The sequence below is a fragment of the Patagioenas fasciata genome, chromosome 2 (assembly GCF_037038585.1).
Source record: "Patagioenas fasciata isolate bPatFas1 chromosome 2, bPatFas1.hap1, whole genome shotgun sequence".
NCBI lineage: Eukaryota > Metazoa > Chordata > Aves > Columbiformes > Columbidae > Patagioenas > Patagioenas fasciata.
This window is the reverse complement of record NC_092521.1, coordinates 151528070-151548931: the sequence shown is the minus strand read 5'-3', so window position 1 is coordinate 151548931 and position 20862 is coordinate 151528070. Positions and strand designations below refer to the sequence as shown.

The following is a 20862-nucleotide window of genomic DNA, read 5'->3' as shown; positions in this document are numbered from 1 at the left end:
CTAACATCCAGGCCTGGTGGGGGGGACAGAACACAGGGCTGTTTCTTACAGAGACAGTGGATAAAATCAGACTGATTTTTAGGTTGTTTTCAAGGAAGGGGAGTATTGAAAGAGTCAACTGCGTACATGTACACATTTGAACTACACAGTGCCACTTACTCCAGGGTTCTTTATTTAAATGTAACCAAGCTGTTGCTTTCTCATGTTGTTTGCAAAAAAAAAAAAAACACCAAACACAACAAACAACAAAACATGCTGCTCTTTGCAATGTAAACTGCAAATCTGCATAGTTAAATAGAGAATTCCTAGTTTGTAGATTGTTGTTTAGGAAGCAGGCAGGGAACCAGTGCTTCACGAGTTAGGAAAAGTGCATACAGTGAAGATAAAAAAGATAAATTCTCCCACAATGAGGAAGGTGATAGCTCTAATAAGCACTGAAGACAAGACTGGAAGGAATTTCAAGGGTCTGTCCAGACCATGCACATGTCTTATGGGAGGTCAGTTATACCTGGGTCATACCTGAAAAATGTATACGTGACCTGAATTAAAAAGCTTCTTATTAGATAAATTCCATCATCAACTTTGGCAATCTGTTTGACTGCTTCACTGTCAAGAACACTATTCCTGCTATCAAACTTTTCTTGTGACACTCATCCAAACTTCCTTTGCTGCAGCTGAAGACCATTCCCTGTTGTCCTATTCTCCACAGACATGAGGAATGAAGTACTTCTTTCTGCTCTGACACTGCCTTCTATGTATTTTAAGATTGTTATTTGTCTCCCCTAGACGAAACCACCTCATGCAATCTTTTCTTATAGGTCACGTTTCTTTTCCATCTCATCATTCCCATTGCTTTCCTCTGGATTGTCTCCTGTTGACCGTCCTTCTCCTAAAATGCAGTGCGCACACTGGACACAGTTTCCCTGTTGAGGTCTTACCAACGCTGCACAGAATGGAAGGATTACTTCATATTTCCTACAAGCTATACCCGTGTTTATACATCCCTGTGAGATGTCTGTCACGCTCACTCAATTTTTACCAGAGGCATTTACATTTCTTGGAGTTGCCTGAAACTGATGGGCATTTTCCAGGAAAATTGATGCAAAAGTTTTTCTTGGCAGCTCTTTTCACCTATTTCCCACTCAGGACATGTGGGTTTCTTCTGAAGTTAGACAGAGCTAGAAACTCAAGCAGTGATAACTTTAAACACTGTTCCAGTGTTAATACTCTCATAAAAATAGACTTGGTATAAATAGGGGAAGAGGAAGAAATTAAACACGTGAGACAGTTGTATGGTGCCCAAGGAAAAGAAAAATAGGGCCAGGGAGAGCACAAAATGTATTGATGAAACAGACTGTTGGAGCTTAAGGAAATACTTTCATTACTAATCTAACAAGTAACACCTTACAATGGCCCAGGAAAAAAACTGAAAGTACATGCAAAGAGAAATTCAAGGGAAAACAAATGAAATGCTGAAAAAGATTTAAAATGAAGCATACAGAAATAGCGGAAAAGGCCAAGGAGAAATTTAGTTGAAGGTTTTTCAAAATAATGTATCTGTATTTATTCAGAGTGGAGGCACATTAAAAATGTAGAAAGGTCACCTCTTTTCTCTAACACATAACAGCTATTTTTCTAATTTTGGTGGAAAACCAGAATTATTTACCTGGGTCAGCATGTCCATCTCCCCAAGTAAATTGCTGAACATTTCATCTATATCATCACATGTTTGCTCCATCTGAAAGAAAAGACAAAGAATCATCACAAGTTCCTTTGAAAGCCAGCAACGGTCAAAACCAGAGGACATACAATATTCTTTTATATTGCATTCCCAATTAACTTTAAAACAACTGTTCATGACTTGCAAAACCCTCCATCCATAGTTGAGAAATAACTACTAACAGATCAGAATCTCAATCCTGTATATGCTTGAACACATACTTAGGCTCTACACTCATTAGGAGTTCCAAAGTCCTTGTATTATTTACATTTCATACGAAGTCACTAGCTAATAAAGCACAGTTGTATCTTAAACATCGAAGAAATGTAGCTAGCAAGAGATGGAAGCAAAGTCTGAGGTTGAAAAATCCCTGAATGCTTCATCTCGAAATCTTTGTTTCTTTGGCTAGGATGACCAATGCAAGAGTTTATTAGGTGTTATCTAGTGCAGCACCTGGTTACAGTTAGGTACGTGACCAACTTCTTGTCTCAATATTTCTCCCTATTTTCTTTCAAACACCAGTGCACTGAGAGAACTCCAGCATTACCTAACCTCAAAACACCTGAGGGAGAGCACTGAGACAAAGAGAATGGGTACATGGTGCATGACAGTAACTGGTGGCTCTTGTTGCAAGAGGGGGGTGTGAGGGCAGCCACCACACGATGGTGGTGCTGACATACTGGGGAGATGCAGCTTCTGTAATAACCCTCTTCCTCATTCTCATACATGTGTTCCTTTCCAAGGAGAGAAGTAGTGTTGAAGGTTGGCTGACATGGAACACTGCCAGAGACAAGAAATGTAAATATAATTTCACTGCTACTGGTTCACTGGGCTTGTGTGCATCTGTATTGGGCTTATGTGGCAAGATTTTGGTAGTGGGATGGTTGCAGGGGCAGCTTCTGTGAGAAGACACCAGGAGCTGCCCTATGTCAGATATAGACAGCAGTTCCGGCTGGCTCTAAGATGCACTTGGTGTTGACCAAAACTGAGTCCATCAGCGATGATGGTGGCACCTCTACAACAACATAGTTAAGAAAGGGTAAAAAATGCTGCACCACAACTGTAAGAGAACATGTGAGAGAAACAGCTCTGCAGACACCAAGTTCAGACAAGAAGAGGGAGCAGGAGCTCCAGGTGCCAGCGCAGAGATTCCCCTGCAGCCTGTGGTAAAGACCATTGTGAAACTGGATGTTCCTCTGCACCCTATGGAGGTTAACGGTGAAGCAGACATCCACCTGCAGTTCATGGAGGACCCCACACCAGAGCAGGTGGATATGCCCTGAAGGAAACCGCATGCCATGGTGTGTCCACGCTGGAGCAGCCTCCTGGCAGGAACTGCAGCGTGTGGAGAGGAGTCCCCACGGGCCAGGTTTCCTGGCAGGACCTGTGACCCTGTGGAGGACCCACACTGGAGCAGTCTGTTCCTGAAGGACTGTACCTTCTGGAAAGGACCCATGCTGGAGCAGTTCTTGAAGAACTGCAGGCTGTGGAAAGGTCCCATGTTGGAGAAGCTCACGTCTTCCATGGGAGGGCCCCCAGTCAGGAGCAGGGAAACAGCGTGAGGAGGAAGCAGCGGCAGAGACAAAGCGTTAGGAACTGACCACAATCCCCATTCCCCAGCCCCATGTGCTGCTTGAAGGGAAGAGGTAGAAGAGTTGAGAGTGAAACTGAGCTTGGGAAGAAGGGAGGGGATGAGGTGAAGACATTTTTAGTTTTGTTCTTACTTCTCATTATTCAACTGTCTTATTAATTGGCAATAAATCCATTTAATTTCCCTATGTTGAGCCTGTTTTGCTCAATGGTAGTTGGTAAGTGATCTCCCTGTCCTTGTCTTGACTTATGAGCTTTTCCATCATATTTTTTGCTCCTGTTCTGCTCAGAAAAGAGAGTGATAGAGCAGCTTGGTGAGTAATTGGCTGACCAGCCAAGGTCAACTGCAACAGCACCTTAGAGAATGAGGGCCAACCTGATGAAATAAAGCAATCACCTGAGGACAGGAACAACTCAAATGACTATAAAGACTGGCAAGAGAAGAAGACCAGCAAGTATCCTGTTCTTCAATCTTAGTGCTCTTCCTTTAATAGAGCATCTTGAGTCACATAACTATTCCATAGTTACACGATAAAGGCCACTGAACCACTAAAGTCAGCGCTTGTTGTTTGAGAATTATTTGGTAGCATGTCTTTAATATGACAGTTAATACTGGAGCAATCTGAGCTACTCTGCCTCCTTTGGACTTGGTCTTTCTGGTATGTACATAAGCAAGACCAGTCTGATTTCCACTTGTTCTCTTACCGCCTGTGTTATCTCTGACACCCCAACTCTCTAGGAGTAGGCACACACAGCTTCCGTCAGTCAGGGTTGGGGCATATTCTACCCACTTTAGACTTTGTTTTGGTGTAACTAAACAAGGCACAGGCAACCAGGAACTTTCACAGTTCTCTCAGATCCCAGAAATCAAAGACTTGAAGGATCTGTGAACTGGATGCTGTTAAAGACATTTTAGTAGGATGTGGCTGGCAGGGCTGAGGGTACCCCTAGCCCACAGCTGTGCCCATGGAGCAGGGAACACACCTCACACGTGACTGAGCAAATGGAGACCTGAAGTCATGTCATCTGCTTTGCTTTCAGCTGACAAACCCATACTGGATGGCTCACTCTCTCTGAATGTATCATAGTTACCATACAGAGCTTTCTATATAAAATTCTGTTTCTGTAGATCCAGCACTATACTGGTTGAGTGAACGATTACTGAATCTTAATTAATTTATTTGAATCAACAGCTGTGTAACTTCCTACACACCTGGCACTTGGAGAATCAATTTTCATAAAAAGGATAGATAAAATGGCACTTATTTGATCAGACAGAATAAACTTAAATTTGTTATGTGACAAAAAATGGAGCTGCACTTCACGCTGACAAGTATCTCATTAGTGCTTAAATAATACTGAATAATTTTATATTTTCCTGCTTTGTGATCTAGGAGAACAAAATATCTGCCAGGGGAATCTTATCAGCTCTAGCCATTTGTACGTTTTTGCGGTTTTTTTAAGCACTGGCTAGATCTACTTTCAGGGACAAGTCTTCGTACTGGTTCCCTTGACAAACTGAAATCCTCCTCTGTTATATTATGAAACAGCAGTAAAATTACTCTTGGGTTACAACCAGGAGACCTCATCAAGAGGAGGAGGAGGAATTGTCTAAAAAGGAAAAAAACAAACAACCAAAACCAAACCCCTAAGAAACCTCTTCAGTAGTTAACAAAAAAAAAAAAAAGACAAGAGAATTGAATATTGGATTATACAACACTTTCATCAAATTACAGGATTTTTAGAGCTTCTAGTAAATTTAGAGCTTCTTTCTTTGCAGTTATATGATTTTCTGAATCTTCAGACACATTTGGTTCATAAGGAAAATAATGTAAACCTATGAAAAAGCAATGTGCAAATAACTGTGTTACAATTTCCACTGTAGGTTGGACTTCACTTAGTCACTGATGACTTTTTCTTATCATTTCAAATAAATGACATTTAATACTAGGGTTTTTTTGACCTTAGGCACATGGGGGAAGGGAGAAGGCCTGAACATATATTTTGAGAGGGAAATACATTTGTGTCTGTTTCAAGTGTCACTTTCAACGAACAGACACCCCTCACTGTCACCAGGCTGATAAGGCCATGTTGTCACCAAGTCATTGCCCTCCCTGGTATCTTTTTTTCTCCCCCTTGAATTTTTATTGATTTGGTTTAGGAAGACAAAATTAGCATCACAATCACCAAATACCCTGAAAATATTTTTTATGTTAAAACACACTGAATGATCTCTTAAGCTGATATAAGAACTCTCCAAATTCAGCAGGGATTTTGTCAAGAGCTGGAAAAGCAAAAGATAGCAAAACAAATTCCCAAAATATGGAAGTTTTCATCTACTCTCCTTCTTTTTGATTCCTCTCCACAATCATTTCAATTTTTTTAATTTGATTGCCATAGTAGGAACAAAGAGACATAACAATATGCAGATTTGGGATCTACCCCATTTAGGGAAGATGTTGCCGCATTTTGGACCACTAAACTCTTTTGACTTTCATAAACAGCCTTGAACTTATTCAAACCAGAAACTCAAAGTGAAACCTGCAGGTGTATGAGCTATTATTAGCAAAAAAGGGGAAAAGGTTTACCAAAGTCCCCAGATTAATACTGAGTTTTGTATTCAGTCCTCCTCTATATCCACTAAACAGTAACTTTTCTGTGATTTTTTTGGTATATAGTACTAGTAACTCTAAAAATCACTATGAACTGCAATAAACTGAAGATAAAAAAAAAGATAATAGCTTTACAATGTTTCCCATGTTATATATATTAGATTTAAGCAGAAAAAAAAATCAGAATTAAAATAAAAAGCGGAAATTGCGGTTGTCAAGAATAAACATGGTAAGGAGGGGCTTGTGGGAAGACATACGTGTAAAACCTAACCTATTTTTAAAGTGATTGATTTTCAAGTTGATGTCTTCTAGACCACTTTTTGAAGTTACACCAAGCATGCAGGCAAAGGTATTCCTTGTCTTTTATTTCTCCCAAATTTCACATTCTCAAATCTTCACTGAGGTCTCATGAAAACACCTTTTAAAAAATAAACCAAACCAAACCTCCCACATTTCTCATACTGTAGGGGTTGGGGCATTTTCTCTTCAGCTTGCTATTCTAACCACTAAGTCTCACTATTCATTTTACACATATTAAACTCTCACAGGTTTATAGAACACATAAATATGGACTCATTGTATTTTGACTCATCAACACATTTATTCACTCCACCATTTACCAGAAGTCCCCCTGACCTACTAGATCTGTTTTTTTACCTTCCCAATTTCAGATTTAGCAGCCTCTTTGATGATAAAAATAATTTAAACCTAAATAAAGAGATATGAATAGCTTGTATTTTATTGTAGTCTTTGTGCTTCCAGCTTCTTTGTATTTCAACTCACCCAATGAAAAAATACAGTTGCTGTGTATTTGTTCCTACTTCTGCTTGCCTGTTAGTGTCTGTCTTTTGTAATATCTGTCTTTTCTCTGTCACACACTTTGTTGCCATTTCCAAATACCTGTTGCATCCATTCAGGTGCCCCTGTGAGGGACCTCCAACCATTTGCCTTTCACAAGAACCAGCCCTGCTTCCCTGGATGACAATACGAAACTCCTGTGCACTAAACTTGTTAACAGACCCACACCAAGCTTCTTCCCTCTCCTGAATATCCACTCCATATACAGCCTTATTTTGAAATTGAGATGTAAATTTCTATGTTTTTTGAGCGATGGGGATAGGAGGTTGGAATTAAGTTATTTCATTTCCAATGTCAAAGAAATTTGGCAGATGCACAGAAAGAAAACTTAGCCCACAGAGATGGATGGGAAATATTCCCTGGTCCAACCCGTTGCGCTTGCATGAGCAACGGACTTTGCTGACAGCGAACAACACTGTTTTTCCATGGGGACGGCCCAGTATTCAAGGGTACCAAAGGAAAACACTGACTGAGAGGTTTCTTGCTCAGATGCGAGATGGAGAAGCAGTCCTTGCACTCTGTCTCAAGATGCACAATCTTACCTGGACTAAGTAGAACCTCACCTGTGTTATTTAGTGCCATGCACTGACAGGTGAAGCAGGAACTGCCTTTCCTAGTCTATAATACGAACTCTGTAATTAAAATCTGGATACGATTTCTGCATGGTTGCATACTAGAGAGAATAATAAAACAACTTTATTTTTTTTAAGAAAGTTTTGTGATTTGCACACTTACATAAGACAACAGCACTATGTCTATGAACAATACATAGGAAATGGAATTGTTTGATAGAATCATTATCACTTGGCAGAAAGCTAACAGAACAAGTAGTAAAACAATGGCACGAAATTCACCCTGCTTGAAAAAAGAAACTATTAACTATCATGAAAGCTGACAGGGTAATCATATGGTGTAACTCAAAAAAACAGGCATGGTACTGTACTACGCAGAGTTTGAACTGTTAATATCTGATACCTCTGAGAATTACCAAAAGTCAGTCCCTTTCAACAGGAAGAATGGTCTAAGTCACATGGTAACAAGGCTTCTGTACTTGCAATCTGAAAACAAGCTCAAAGCCCTTGTGCAACGCCGAACAGGAAACACCAAAGATATCGCACATGAGATTACCATCTCTGCAACGCAGTCTCAGTTGAGTTGATGCACTTCAATCAACCTAAGGACTACAAACAAAAAAGGAACGAGAAACAGCATCGTATCAGTAGAACAAAGACATACAGCGGACTCATGCTATCAACAGTATTAGGAACCAGTCCACACAGTGGTCTGGTGAACAGTTACAGACACATTCATTAAATTAAAAGCATTGATGTTATTCTTAAACTGTTACATATGCAAACAGCAAGGATAAAAATACATTATATTTTTACAAGTCACACGGAAAGACCAAAAGCAGACCTTCACCTCCGAGTCCCTGCACTACAGTGTGTAAGCATCAGAGTACCAAGCCCACCAAAACGAACACAAGCTGTTTGGCTGTCCACATGACCACCACCAGCACTGTAACTCCCCACTAATGCTTGATGCTTAAATGCTTTCTGGAGTGGAATGAAGAAATCTTAAACATTTTAGAGAGACCTACCAGTAGACCAATGATTACATCTCTCAGATCAGAGGTTCATCCTTACCTACAGCAGACTATGCAAAGTAGATCATGCCATATCAAAGACAGAATAAAAGAGGAAAAATCAGGGAAGTGAGATGGAAGTAACAGAAGCCCCACTGTAAAGAACAAAGCTGAGAAGAGGGTAAGTGATTGCCACAGGAAACAGGAAAGTAGTGTGACAAAAAGACACATCAAAACCTAGAAGAAAGTTACTGAGGCATCATTTCATCCTGGCTTATAACACAAAATAAATGGGATAGTTAATGAAACTGAAAGTCTGCACAACTGTTCCAGGGAAATGTGCACAGTGTAATTGTGAAACCCATCATCAAAATTGGTGAGGTAGCAAGCTGAGGAGTTGGTTTTCTCTATAAGCACTTGTCGCTATCATATAAGTATCAGTATTTCAGAGAGTTTCAGACAAGGACAATGAACCTCATGTTTCAAGACCTAAAACAAAAGCTCCACCAATTTGCAAACAGAGTAAAGCTTTCATGATACACAGGTTATGCCATATTTTCCAGCACAGGATTTATTTTCCCTCTTTCTGAAGCACGTGAGGCCAGCTGGTGTGGGAGACAACTTGCTGGCCAAACCAACTGCAGGTCTGAAGTAGATCTAACTAGGTCTCTTACAATGATTTTACTGTTAGGTGTCAAGAAAAACTCTGACTACTGAAATGTCTCTTAAATATTTAAGCGAGACAGGATGGAAGTTCCTTAACCAGCTATTGCATCATGTCTAGTAAAAAGCCCCTAACAGATATTTAGGTAAATTTTTATGAAATAGAATAAGAAAACATCTCTGCCTAGAAGAATAATCCAGTTAGTTCCTAATTCTAGTAGGTACTAAGAACAGAAATTGAAGTTTTGGAGTAATAAAGGAGAAATGGCAGCTCCCCCTCAAGCTATCAGAATCAGATTTGGTAATTAGCATTTTCCAAAGACTTTTCTCTTCTGTACCTACATAAGATGACCCTGTATCATGTAACTCCCTTCTACTACTAATTCATGTTTTGAAAAGGATGGATCAAAAGCATTCAGACTGCTTCCAGCACTGTACTTTCCTAACACAAGCATGGCATTTTCCAAGAAAAAGCTTGTACACATAGATAATTCTGAAAGCAGTTTCTTACTCATATCACCTATTCTTCTGGGAAATCCTGTGTGCCAATGCCCGTAGGTTTATCTGCAGCTTAAATTATATTGCATATTTATCTCAGGGATGGGTGTGACATGTCACAACTCCACTCATGATGGAATGACAGTGACACCCTAAAACACTAGATGCTGCAGGAAGACTGATACAATTGCAACATATCCTTCCTAGTTTAAAATTAAGTCACATTGGCTTTGTATTAAAATAAAAACAGCAGTAATGTGTGAGAATCCTTTTCTAAGGCTAACCTGGGGCACTAGAGCATCTTCAGGTGACCAGGCTACAAAAACCACATCACAGCATTTTCCATTGATTGTTCCAAACACATTTTTACACACACTGTGGAACCAATTTTTACTCCAGTGGACTTGTTATCTGGTATCACATTGCTCATAATGACTCTACCAAGACTAAAGGCGCACTTGATATCTAGGCTCATTACTAACTCCAGAATCATTCACACAGATTTAAGCACAAACATCTTTAGATAAGAGCACTCCAGACTCACAGATCCCACTTCTGTTTCACAGAAATTCTAACTATGCCATTTATAGAATTAAACCTCTTGAAAGCTTGTTCCCTTTTTTGCTGTTTTAGATGTTCACAGTTAACTCACTTGTATTACAGAAGCAAGCCTACAGTTAGGAGTGAATCTGGAAGAAGTCTTTATTAGTCCAAAAGACCGAGATTTCATAGGTTTGAAAGCTACCCTGCTGCACTTTAATGATGACAGTTGTTGTATTTTATCCTTGTTTTCCAAGCTGATGATGATAATTTAAACACCACAGAAACTCCTACACATGAGTACACCAACTGAGCGCAAGTTAACCACCATTTTTTTCAGTGATATATATTTGAGCACTTTATTTTCCATTGGCGAGAGAGAGGAAGAGTTTCAGTATGTCTGTAAAGCACCACAGGACACTAGGTCTGAGGCGGTCCTTCAGATGCTGCTGCTTCAGCATCCATCACCCCAGTGGTCCCCACCCTCCTCCATGCTCTGCCCCAAACACAGTCTCTTCTTCACCCCATTTGCTGCAAGCGGTGTTTGGGAGAAGCAGCTGTGGGTGCTGTTCTCGGGGTGAGGCAGGATGGCAGGATTCTTGAATGGTCCCAGAGGCTTCGTTAAGAGAGACTGACGGGAACAAGGGACTACCTAAACACCTACTCAAAGTGTGTCAGGAGGAAGTTACTCAAGGCAAGAGGAGGGGGTTAGCAAAGGTCTCTTGGGCTAAGATGAAGAACATTTAACCAGTGACAGCATAGGCTGTGACTGTGGAAAAGGAGTACAGAGGGACATGGCATGCAAGCTACGTGCAAGACAGCTCATTCCTCTCCAGAATCGCTCTCAGGCCAGACACAGAGTCTGGATCCTGGGCTCCAGCAAATGTATCCTAAATGTACTCCAGCAGCTGGGGACTATGAGTTAAAAGTGCCTTATGAAACGGGAAAAAGAAACGCCAGTGTAAAGCACAAACTCAGGGAGGAGAAAGCTGGGGAGCAATTTCTGTGTAACAGAACTTCACTTTGTAGCCTCCTGTCACTTCCCAAAGGGGACTGCTTTAATAGAGCTGGAAAGCAGTGCCACTTCTGCTCATCTTTATATAGTATCCTCCCAGCAGATGTGCTTCAATCCGGCCTGTGGGTCTAAAAACATGACAGAAATACTGTACGACTATAGACTGGATCGTCTTCTTTTTCCTTTGTCACAGACTTATTTACTGCAGAATGGTCCAGTTTGGGGACTTTCTCCCCATGAGCCATACAGGCAGCACAAACTCTCCATGTAGAACAAAATGGCAGGAGATGTATTTCCAGTCCTGTGTCTTCACACAGATTGGTAGAAGAAACAATTCCCTACTCTGTGCCAGATAAATGGCCCATAAGAACAATATCTCCATTCCCCTAACTTATTTTCTCCTGGGAAAGGCAGAAATCTGGATGGAAGTATGTCCCCTGAGCTAAATTCAGCTCACGAACAACCAGCTGATCAAGGCTCATCTGTGTTGTGTTGATAGCATTCAGGTATAAACAACTGCAGAAAATACGAATGTCAGTTACAAGTTCCTCCCATTCCCTGCCATGATGGAAGACCAGAATAGTGAAAGAGTAATGCAAGCCTGAGTAGCACAAATTTGTTTTGTTTCCACATTCCTTCCCATAATTTGTAGTTTGCTGATGTTGGTTAACATTTTCCTTCTTGTTTCTTCCAGTTACCCAACATTGCTATACGGAACTTACGTAATAAGAGATTGTATTGTACTTTAAAAAGATTGCCAGCAAATGAGAATAGTGCAATTATTAATAATTTTTAGATTCAGCAGAATGCTCAGCCTAAATCCACCCTGCAATGGCACAGATGGGCTATAAACATTTCATTCTCATTTGCTACTTTTGAACTATTCCCAGAACTCCCTTATCCTCAGGTCACTGATCTACAGAAACTGTGTCTTACGGCTCTCTACTAAATGAAGATTTTGATATTTAGCTTCACAATCCATACGGTAGAGTGATGCCACATGGGCAGATTGTCTAACAAGCAGAAAACGGCAGACAAGGAAGCCCACAGATGAGAGAGGAACAGGGATCCACAACAGCAGAAAAAAATTTCCCTCACCGATTCCCTATAGATTCAAGAAATATTAAGGGTGGAATAATGAAAATTATAGCACAAAGTCAACAAGAGGAAAAAATGAGTGAAAAGTTACAGTACAAAATTGAAGTGCAGGAGCTGCTATGTCAAATAATCAATGGCTCATCTTTTCCAACATTCACTCCCCCCATAATGAGCCATTAGATGTAAGTGCAAGATGTGCTATAAGGGTCCATGACAAAACGGTCTACACATACAAGGAACTTTTTCCTAGGCCCTAGTCATCAGCAAACGCTCCAAGTCACCATCTTATCTCTTATAATCAAAGGTTCTTTTTACTGCCAGAAATGTTTAAGGGAGGACACACATAGATAGTATGGGAAAGGAAGACTGAAAGATGAAAAGACACTAGCATAAAATCCTCTAACATGTACGAGTGAAGCAAAAGGGTGAAAACAAATCTGTAAAAATTGTATTGAACCCATCTGTTTGTTTCATACACAGCTCATATATTAAAATCAAATGAAGCAACTAATGCTTTAGTATTAATTTATAGGTATTTCATTGTAATACAGTGTTCAGTACCATAGTGAGTGGTAGGAAAACTAAACAAAGACTTTTTTTCTAAACCTTTTTCTCAGCTTTACTACTGACGGCAGAGTCAGGTGCAATTTCAAGGTCCATTATTAGCTTTCCACCTAGAAAACCTGTTTCTTCCAGCTTACATAATGCAAGGTAATCAGAAACAGCTATAGTCAGTGGGTTTCAGATGAAGATCCATAAGGAAAGTGGAAGTGTGGAGTCACCACAGATCGGATGTTACGTTAGTATGGTTGCGGCTGCTTTGCCTCAGCCCAGCAAGCCCTGAACCGCACAAAGGAAACAGTTATGGGGAAAAAAAATGCAGCAAAAGGAGAAGAACCTTGTGACATTTCCAGTGTAATTATTCCTTTTCCGTAAGGTTTTCCATGAGAAGGAAATGCCACTGCCTCCCTCTAATTTTCCCTCAACAAGTGGAGGGGTGATGGGACAACTGATCTGGTCAGAGAGAGCAACTACATTGTGACACAGGGGAAACAAAGGGGGTCGATCAAGTGACAGATATTAAAGGCTTTGCTGAATTTTATGGAAGAACATGGTCCCCATGGGACAAAACTGCAGTTACATTCATGTTGTATCTCTTCCTGGGACAGACATGCAAAACCAATGGCTTATTCATATTTGCTCTCTCAAACATTAGGTGTGCTGGCTTCCCTTCAGTCATGAAGATGTGGTTACTGAAGTACAAAACTAAGCTGTAACCACAACATGTATTTGGGAATAGTATCTGTGCTCACGTTTTTAGCACCTATTCTCACTTGCTCAGGATTATCTCACCAACTTAGGCCCCCCAAGCCACATGTACAGCAGATCTTCCAAATGTAAGATCTCATCAAAAAGGACAGAGAATGTAGAGTTGACTGTTATTTAAATGATTATTTTTTAAAATCTGCAATCAGAGACAAAAAACATACCAACTTTCAAAAATGCTTTTTGGGCTGATACATCATCCCTATTTCTGTGCTTCAATGAAATTCCCATAGCAAGTGAAACAATGGGGGCTTCTAGTGTTAGAAACTACTAGAAAATCTTCAAAAGCACATCAAAATCTTCCTCTGAAGTAGAAAGAAAGTAATCACGTGTCTGCAGTCTGGTCTACCTGAAGATGCAGTGAGAGTACCAAAATGGGTCAGCTAAAGCCACTGAGGAGCAAGTTTTCATTTGCTGGCTATATGGATTTGATGTCAGCAGGTAAATGACAATTCTGTAGAGCTTGCCCACCCTTTTGGTGAGCTGCCTTCTAGGCAGACACATTATTTTGCCTAAAACTAGGGACTCAGAAGGTTCTTTGCAATTTTTATCAGCAAAGGATCTGATGAGTGCCTCTGATTTTGGCTCCTAGCTGTCCTCTCTATGCTTGATGTATTAGAAATGTTGCTAGAGGTAGATCTGTTCCCCATACATCCCCCCTCTCCCTGACAGGTGTATGTACAATGACAACATTTTCACCAACATTTTCATATTATCATTTGGATTGTCTGAGAACAACTGAGAACTTGCTGTTGTCTGTGATATCAGCCATGCAGGGTCTGCCCATCACTGATAGCAGATACACATGGAGCTTCATCCTTTAATATTAGTGTTAACATGCCACACTTTTACATCCACTGCTTTAAACCACAAGCAAATACAGAGTGAAAGTAAAAAATGGAAATGGACTGAGGAAATACATCCAGAGCAAAACTTCTAACAGAAATGTCTCTGTATGCATTTCTAAACAGAGTATCATAGAAAAATTTGGTTCATATATACTGAACCTTCTTTTTCTTCTAGGATTCATAATGCACATACTCCCAAAAATACTCCTGTTACTCCCAATAACTGTATCCATAATTTATTTGAGTCTAATCTCATGGTATGTTGGATCAACGCTCAACAAGAAGAAACAGTGCTGTGTGCAGGCTGATGTACGTTCTGATAGCAAAAATTATGAGAGCAATTAGCTAGGCACAGATCTAAAAGGTCACTTTATTGAAAGAAAGGCTTTGAAACTAATGACAGACTTAAACTTTTAAAACAGTCATTATCAAACTAGTTTGTAAATTCCCACATTAAAGTTCTAAGTCAGATGAAAGCAATTTGTGTTTCCTTTTCATTCAGTCCAGGAGCAATGCCATAAATTAATATCGAGGGGTGGTGAGGAACACACATTCATGCATGCTCATGCAGATGCTCAAAAGTCTCCCACAGAAACTTCAGAAGAACATGGCACCTAGCTTATTTCTTTCACAATGCAACATGCTATCTTCTACACTGGCAGCTTTGCTGTTAATGTCTAGGGACACCCATGAATCAACAGGCGGGATGATAAGGAAAACTGCCTGAAGTGCCTGCTTTTCCAAGAGCAATTTTGCTACATCATGGATCACTCCTAATCACAAAGAGTCATATGGTGGAGTTTCTATGACATCTGCTTCTGACCTGGTCATCCCAGGCTCTTCTAGTCAATGAAGGGAAAGGCAATCATATAGAGCATGATTCATGGTAGCTGTCTAAAACTGGGCAGCTGAACCAAGTTTTAGCATTGACTGTAAAGGTGACTCAGAACCCTAGCTGACTAAAATGCTAATGTCTGGGTGAGCAGGATCCTGCCCGTAAAGTCCAAGAAGCGCTTTGGAAGGTCTGCACGGATGCAAGTCAAGAGTCACTATAGAGACCTTCTGAAAGAAGCTAAAGTTTCTATATTGCTGCAGGCAAATAAGAAGTCTTATTTTCATTTTCATTTTCACCCCAGATCCACACCTTACCCCGTGAAGTCATCATCACAACAGCTCAGATGTGCCTACAATAAGACAAGTCAAAATGTACTGAAATGAAAGATGAAAAAAAAATCTGTGGGAAAGAAAAACACACAGAGTTTGCGGAGAAAGCAGGAAAGGAAAGGACAGGGGCCCTGATATCTGAATGGTGTACAGGAAGACCAAATTCAGCTACATTGCTGTAAAGCCACCTCTGAAATATAAACTTTCCAAGAAAATCCACATTCCCACATTTTCTCAAAGGATAGATGTTCATGAATCTGCAAACAAGACAGGTCCTCTCTTGAACAAGGCAACCCTTCCTCTCAGCTCCAGTAGTATTCCAGACTGGTAGTTTTTTTAGACATTTTGTAGGGCCAAAGAGATGCAATAGCTGATCCCTCCATCCAGAAGTTATTGAAGTCCTACCTCTCCCTTCACCACAAGCTACAGAGCAAGAGAAGGAAAGCTTTCTGCCTCTTGTTGCTCTCATTGCTGCGAGACATTTCTTCTGACAAAAAAGGTGAAACACAACAAAAGCAAAATCTCAGTGGATTGGGTAAATTCTTTACTGCCTAAAAAATCTCAGACCACAGTACTAAGTCAAGCTGTTACAGCTTCCAGCTGGCCCTTCTGTTCATACTGCTGCACCCTCTATGGACATTGTTACCCTCCAAAAGGTGTTCGTCTCAAAATCTTTAAGAATTAAAAAAAAAAAAAAAAAGTTTACAGCCTAATTTACAGGTGCATGAGTTATAGTGTGTGATCTAGTAGACACTGCTCAAGTATAGTGACAATCTGAGTCTTGATCTGTAAAAATCCAACTTAGCTGGAATAAGTACATTTGGTAACAAAATACACCAGCACTTCGAAGGCATCATACCCTGTTGAAGATACTGCACATCAAATAACCGTAGATTCCATCATGGACAATTAAAAGACAATTTACTCAATAATAACTTTGAGCATTCGGTCATATTTGCCTCCAAACATCAGAAGAGTCTTTAGTACCCACAGGAGGTATTTAAAGAAGAAAAAGAAGACACAGAAGCACCCCTTTCAGAGACAGTACATTTTTCCAGTTATGTGCCCTCCCGGATGGATCAGAATTCTCTGAGAACAGAAAACAAAGATCATTCAGCTATTTGTAATGCTCAATTGATTAAACCTCCCAAAGACATCTGTAATCCATATATCAAACCAAATTATCTCCATTTTTAAGCAATGCTTGCACAAAGCATGAAGCACAATTAAATGTAATAGTCTCCTTAGAAAGCCCACAGGTAAAACCAGAATTGAACAGATTCAGAAAGAAGTTAAACATTCTGTTTTAAACAGAAAGTTTTAACCTAAATTCACGTTCTTCACAAAGTTTCTAGAAAAAAACTTCATAAAGTTAGTGAACATAAATGAGTAGGAGCCTGCAGAGGTGGAGCAAGTCACCTAGTATATCCCTCTGAAACACTGGGGCTTACCTATTTGTCTCTAATGAAACAAATATACTAAATTGAGTCCCGGAAACACTATATTTACACCACTGTCGTGCAGCAGCAGGATAATTAGTTAACAGTGATATCAACAGAGCCTCTGTGAAATGAGTATTTTTTATAATCAAGTAGGAACAGATGACAAAACATGCATATCATGAAATTCACAAAGAGGAACTGGAACCAAAGACAAAAGATGACTGCCAAAATCCTGCAAACAGAAGTTTTGATGGGTAGAGTCAAGCTGGACGCATGCTAATCACAGAATCAGAGTAATGTGGGACAGGAAGAGACCTCAGAAAGCCAAACTGTCTGTCCCAGTTTGGTGGCACCCTGCATATTTTGTTTGCAGGCTGCATTTCTGTATCCAAATTTTTAATGACAGTTTAAACAGGCTGGGTGATATACTTCTGAAAAGGCCTACCAGATACATCTTCCCAGTGTGACAATGAATGGATTTAATAGCTTCTCCTCTGGTGCACAAGGGATTGAAAAATCAGCCCAAGCCTGTGGAGACTGTATTTATGTTACTTCTCCATGGTGTTCAATGAGGTTACCATGCAGGATGGGCCTTCTCAGAGTCAGGACACACATTTATTTCTTCCCTAAACCACATGGCCAAAAACACCACCAGTGAAGAGATGTAAACTGCCTTCCTTGGAAGTCTCTACTGGCTGTTTTGCCTTAACCACACCACCTTCTTACATACTTAGTTTAAGACTGATAGATTAGCACATTCACATGGTGTATTTTTTGGCAGCTTTGGACCGCATTTTCTCCAGCCTGCGTCCACTTTGCCAAGGCAGCCACCGAAAGCCAGGCCCTGTGCATCCCTGGGGATCTCACCTGCCCCACCAAGCTGCGAGGAAGCTTTTACAATCCTGCCTTGCAAAACATTAATCTCCCAATGGCCCCTTCAGGGTCTGCGCACAGCGAGGGTCTGATCCAGGTTAATCCAACCGAAGGGAACAACCAACACTGGGACCCACCACCGCAACGCTAAAACCCATGTCAGTCCACCGGGGCCACGCTTGCCGCCCGAAGGCTCCCTGCCCCGAGGGGAGCAGGCGGTGTGTGAGGCGCCTTCCCGGGCGGCACGGCGGGGGCTGCCGGGCTCCGCTCCGCGCTGCCCACCCCGGGCTGCCGCTCTGCAGGGCGGCGCCGCTCTCCCCCATTCCCATCCCCTGCCGGGGCGGTTTCTCACCACAGCGAGTAGGAGACTCCCTGCCACGCTACTGCTGCCAGCCCTTGGGGGTCCGGCTACTCCCTCCCTGTGCCGCTTACCTTGGCGGGCTGGGGAGGGGGCCGCCGGCTCTCGGAGGCTCTGCGAACAGGAAGCGCGGGACGGCAAGGCGCCTCTGCCCCGGCACGGCGCGACCTCGCTCGCCCTCAGCCTGTGGGGAAGTGAGGCCGCCCCGCGGGCTGCCGGGCGCCCAGGAGCGGCCACCTCCGCGGGAGCCGCCGCGGGGGACGCAGCGCCGCCCTCTGCCTTGGACCGGGGTGCATCCGCCCTGCAGAGCCCGCGCAGGAGACGGTCTGCTCGGGCTGTGAGAGCCCTTCTGCGGAGACAGGGGGAGCCTGGCCCGCTCCCTGTGACGGCTGCCCCTCGCGGGGACTCGACGGCCACCCGAGGGCTGTGGAGAACTGGGCGGCCGCGTCCCCTCTGTGCTGTGCTGAGGCCTCCTCCTCCCCAGAGCCTCAGGGGCACCTGGGCTGTCCCCAAAATGGAGCCTGAGGATCGGCCTGCGAAGGCTTGGGAAGCTGGAGGCCCAGGCGGAGAGGCTGTGAGCGGTGCCGAGGGCAGCCCAGCCCAGCCCTGCCTCCCCTGCTCTGCTCCTCTCCTGCGACCGCTCCTGGGTCACCTCAGCTCGGCCCGGCGGCTCTTGGCAGGGCAGTACTGTCAGGTGCCTCTGGTCTTCAGACAGAAATGTGTTTCCTACCCCACTACGTTTAGTGACTCTACATCTCTTTTAAGTAATGCTGCCCCAAGGCAGCAACTTGCTTTTATGGCGGTTTTACATCATTTTGTAACATTGCAAAGTGCTGCTTTGAAGTGTACTTGGATTTTTTTTTTTTTTCACTGAGCAGAAATAATTTAATAACATGTTAAAGTCCATAAAAAGACAGGGAGAAAAAAAAATATTCAGGGGTTTCCATCTGAAGTTCAAAAGGCAAAGGTCGTTTAGAAAATTCAGTGCAGCCTTGGTGGGATTAGTGTCATCAAGTTAAAAAGATGAGATTCTACATGCTGCAGGCGGCAGGCAAAGAGACCCCTCTCCTGATCACAGGTCCTATTTTCATTCTCCATAACTTTGCCAAACCAATGCTTTTAGCTAAACGTTTTCTTAGATATCTAAGGCACTGACAGTGTGAATGAGGATGAAGATGTCACCATCTCCTATTTGTTACTTTAGTTTAGAAAACTCCTTGGGTAGTTTAGCTTAATCTAACGTTTACAGGCAATTTATATTAAAGCATCAGGTTTTGCTTCAAAGCAGCCAAGAAATCCCATGTTCTGTTCCTCCAACACTGCTAGAGATAAAATAATCATAGCAGAAGGATGGTAGCATCTTAAATTACCACCATGTTTTGCATAGCAAATACGTTTCAATACTTTAAGGGACGATTGCTTTGAAAAATTCCAGCTGAAACAGCTCAGCCATACTTAAAAATGCATTTAGGGAATAGTGTGTTGTTCTGCTCGTGTTATTAAAAAAAAAAAAAAAAAAAAAGTTATTTCACTGAGAAGCTGGCTAAAATTTACCAGAGACTTTGCTGAGGTCAGAACTGTGCCTTTGGCCAGGCACGTGAAAATGCATCTAAATTTGGCAAACTTCTTAGCATTTGAAAAATCATGCACCTAGTTAATAAACAGTTGTTAGCTTGGCAGCTTGGGAATCTGAGATTCCGTGGATACTGCGTATTCTCTTTGCCACCTTTCTTTGCAGTTGCTCTTTTTGGCTTTTGGGAGCATTGTGGTGCCCAGGAAAGATTCACTGGCAGTTAACTTTTTTTTTTAAATTATCCCAAAGTCAATTTTTAAATCAGCACTTTGCAGTGAATACTGCATGTATTAAAAGAATAATATTTGATGGTGTATTTTTTAGTCAGAAAGTGTTATTTCATTTCTACATGCGACCTATCCATAAAATGGCCACACCCTGATTACACTAGTGGTTTTGCACTTATTTTTGCTGCTGTTGAAATGTGTGACCAATATATTTGTTATGATAATGTAAAAAAACATTTATTCTGCTTGTACAAATGAGCTTTTTTTTTTCTCTGTGTCTAGATTTGTTCCTGTCCTCTCAGAGCATCCTGAAATAAGGCTGAGAAAGTTGAATGGCAGCATTTTCCAACTCTCCTTGTACCTGGCTGTAACAGGTAGACATCAATCTCTCTAAGAGCAACAGCGGAGATGAGAATGGTGCTTCTCTAGAAGGCAAGGAGAAAACTGTAGAAAGCCCAGAAAATCCAGAATGCTATCTGAGAAGTTTTTTGGCTGCATCCAGAAGCATGAGCATTGTGCTCCAGTGGGATGGGTGGAGGCCACTATGTCTTCATGAGGAAGAAATGTGGTGAGGGAAGCGCTCTAGTAGATATGGACTTGATTAACAGTGTGTGTCTCAGAGAGAGGCAAAGTTTGTGGCAGGAGCAGGTGGAAATATGTAATGCTTCCTAATTTGTTTTATCCTCTCTCAGCTAAAATTAATGTGGAACAGAATCATTCGCCTGAATCCCGGCCCTCCATTTTGCTCTTCTCCAAAAGCTTTTTGTTTTCTAATGGAAAGAAGTGACACACGCCCCACCCACGTTACAATTGTGTGTCTCACAGCAGTTGCATGACTCAAGATCTAACACATGCAATTAGAAATCATTCTT

General features: G+C 41.7%; 1 protein-coding gene across 1 annotated transcript in view; it reads right to left on the bottom strand.

The window, feature by feature from the left end:
* The window catches only part of APBB1IP (amyloid beta precursor protein binding family B member 1 interacting protein), a 64820-nt gene extending 46056 nt beyond the window's left edge, over positions 1-18764 (bottom strand). The window contains exons 1-2 of the mRNA XM_065830576.2: positions 18265-18764; positions 1667-1738 (exon numbers count right to left, since the gene is read on the bottom strand). Of these exons, the coding sequence (XP_065686648.1) occupies positions 1667-1738 (72 nt within the window). The 5' untranslated portion in view covers positions 18265-18764. The remainder of the gene's footprint in view (positions 1-1666; positions 1739-18264) is intronic.
* Positions 18765-20862: the final 2098 nt, after the last annotated feature.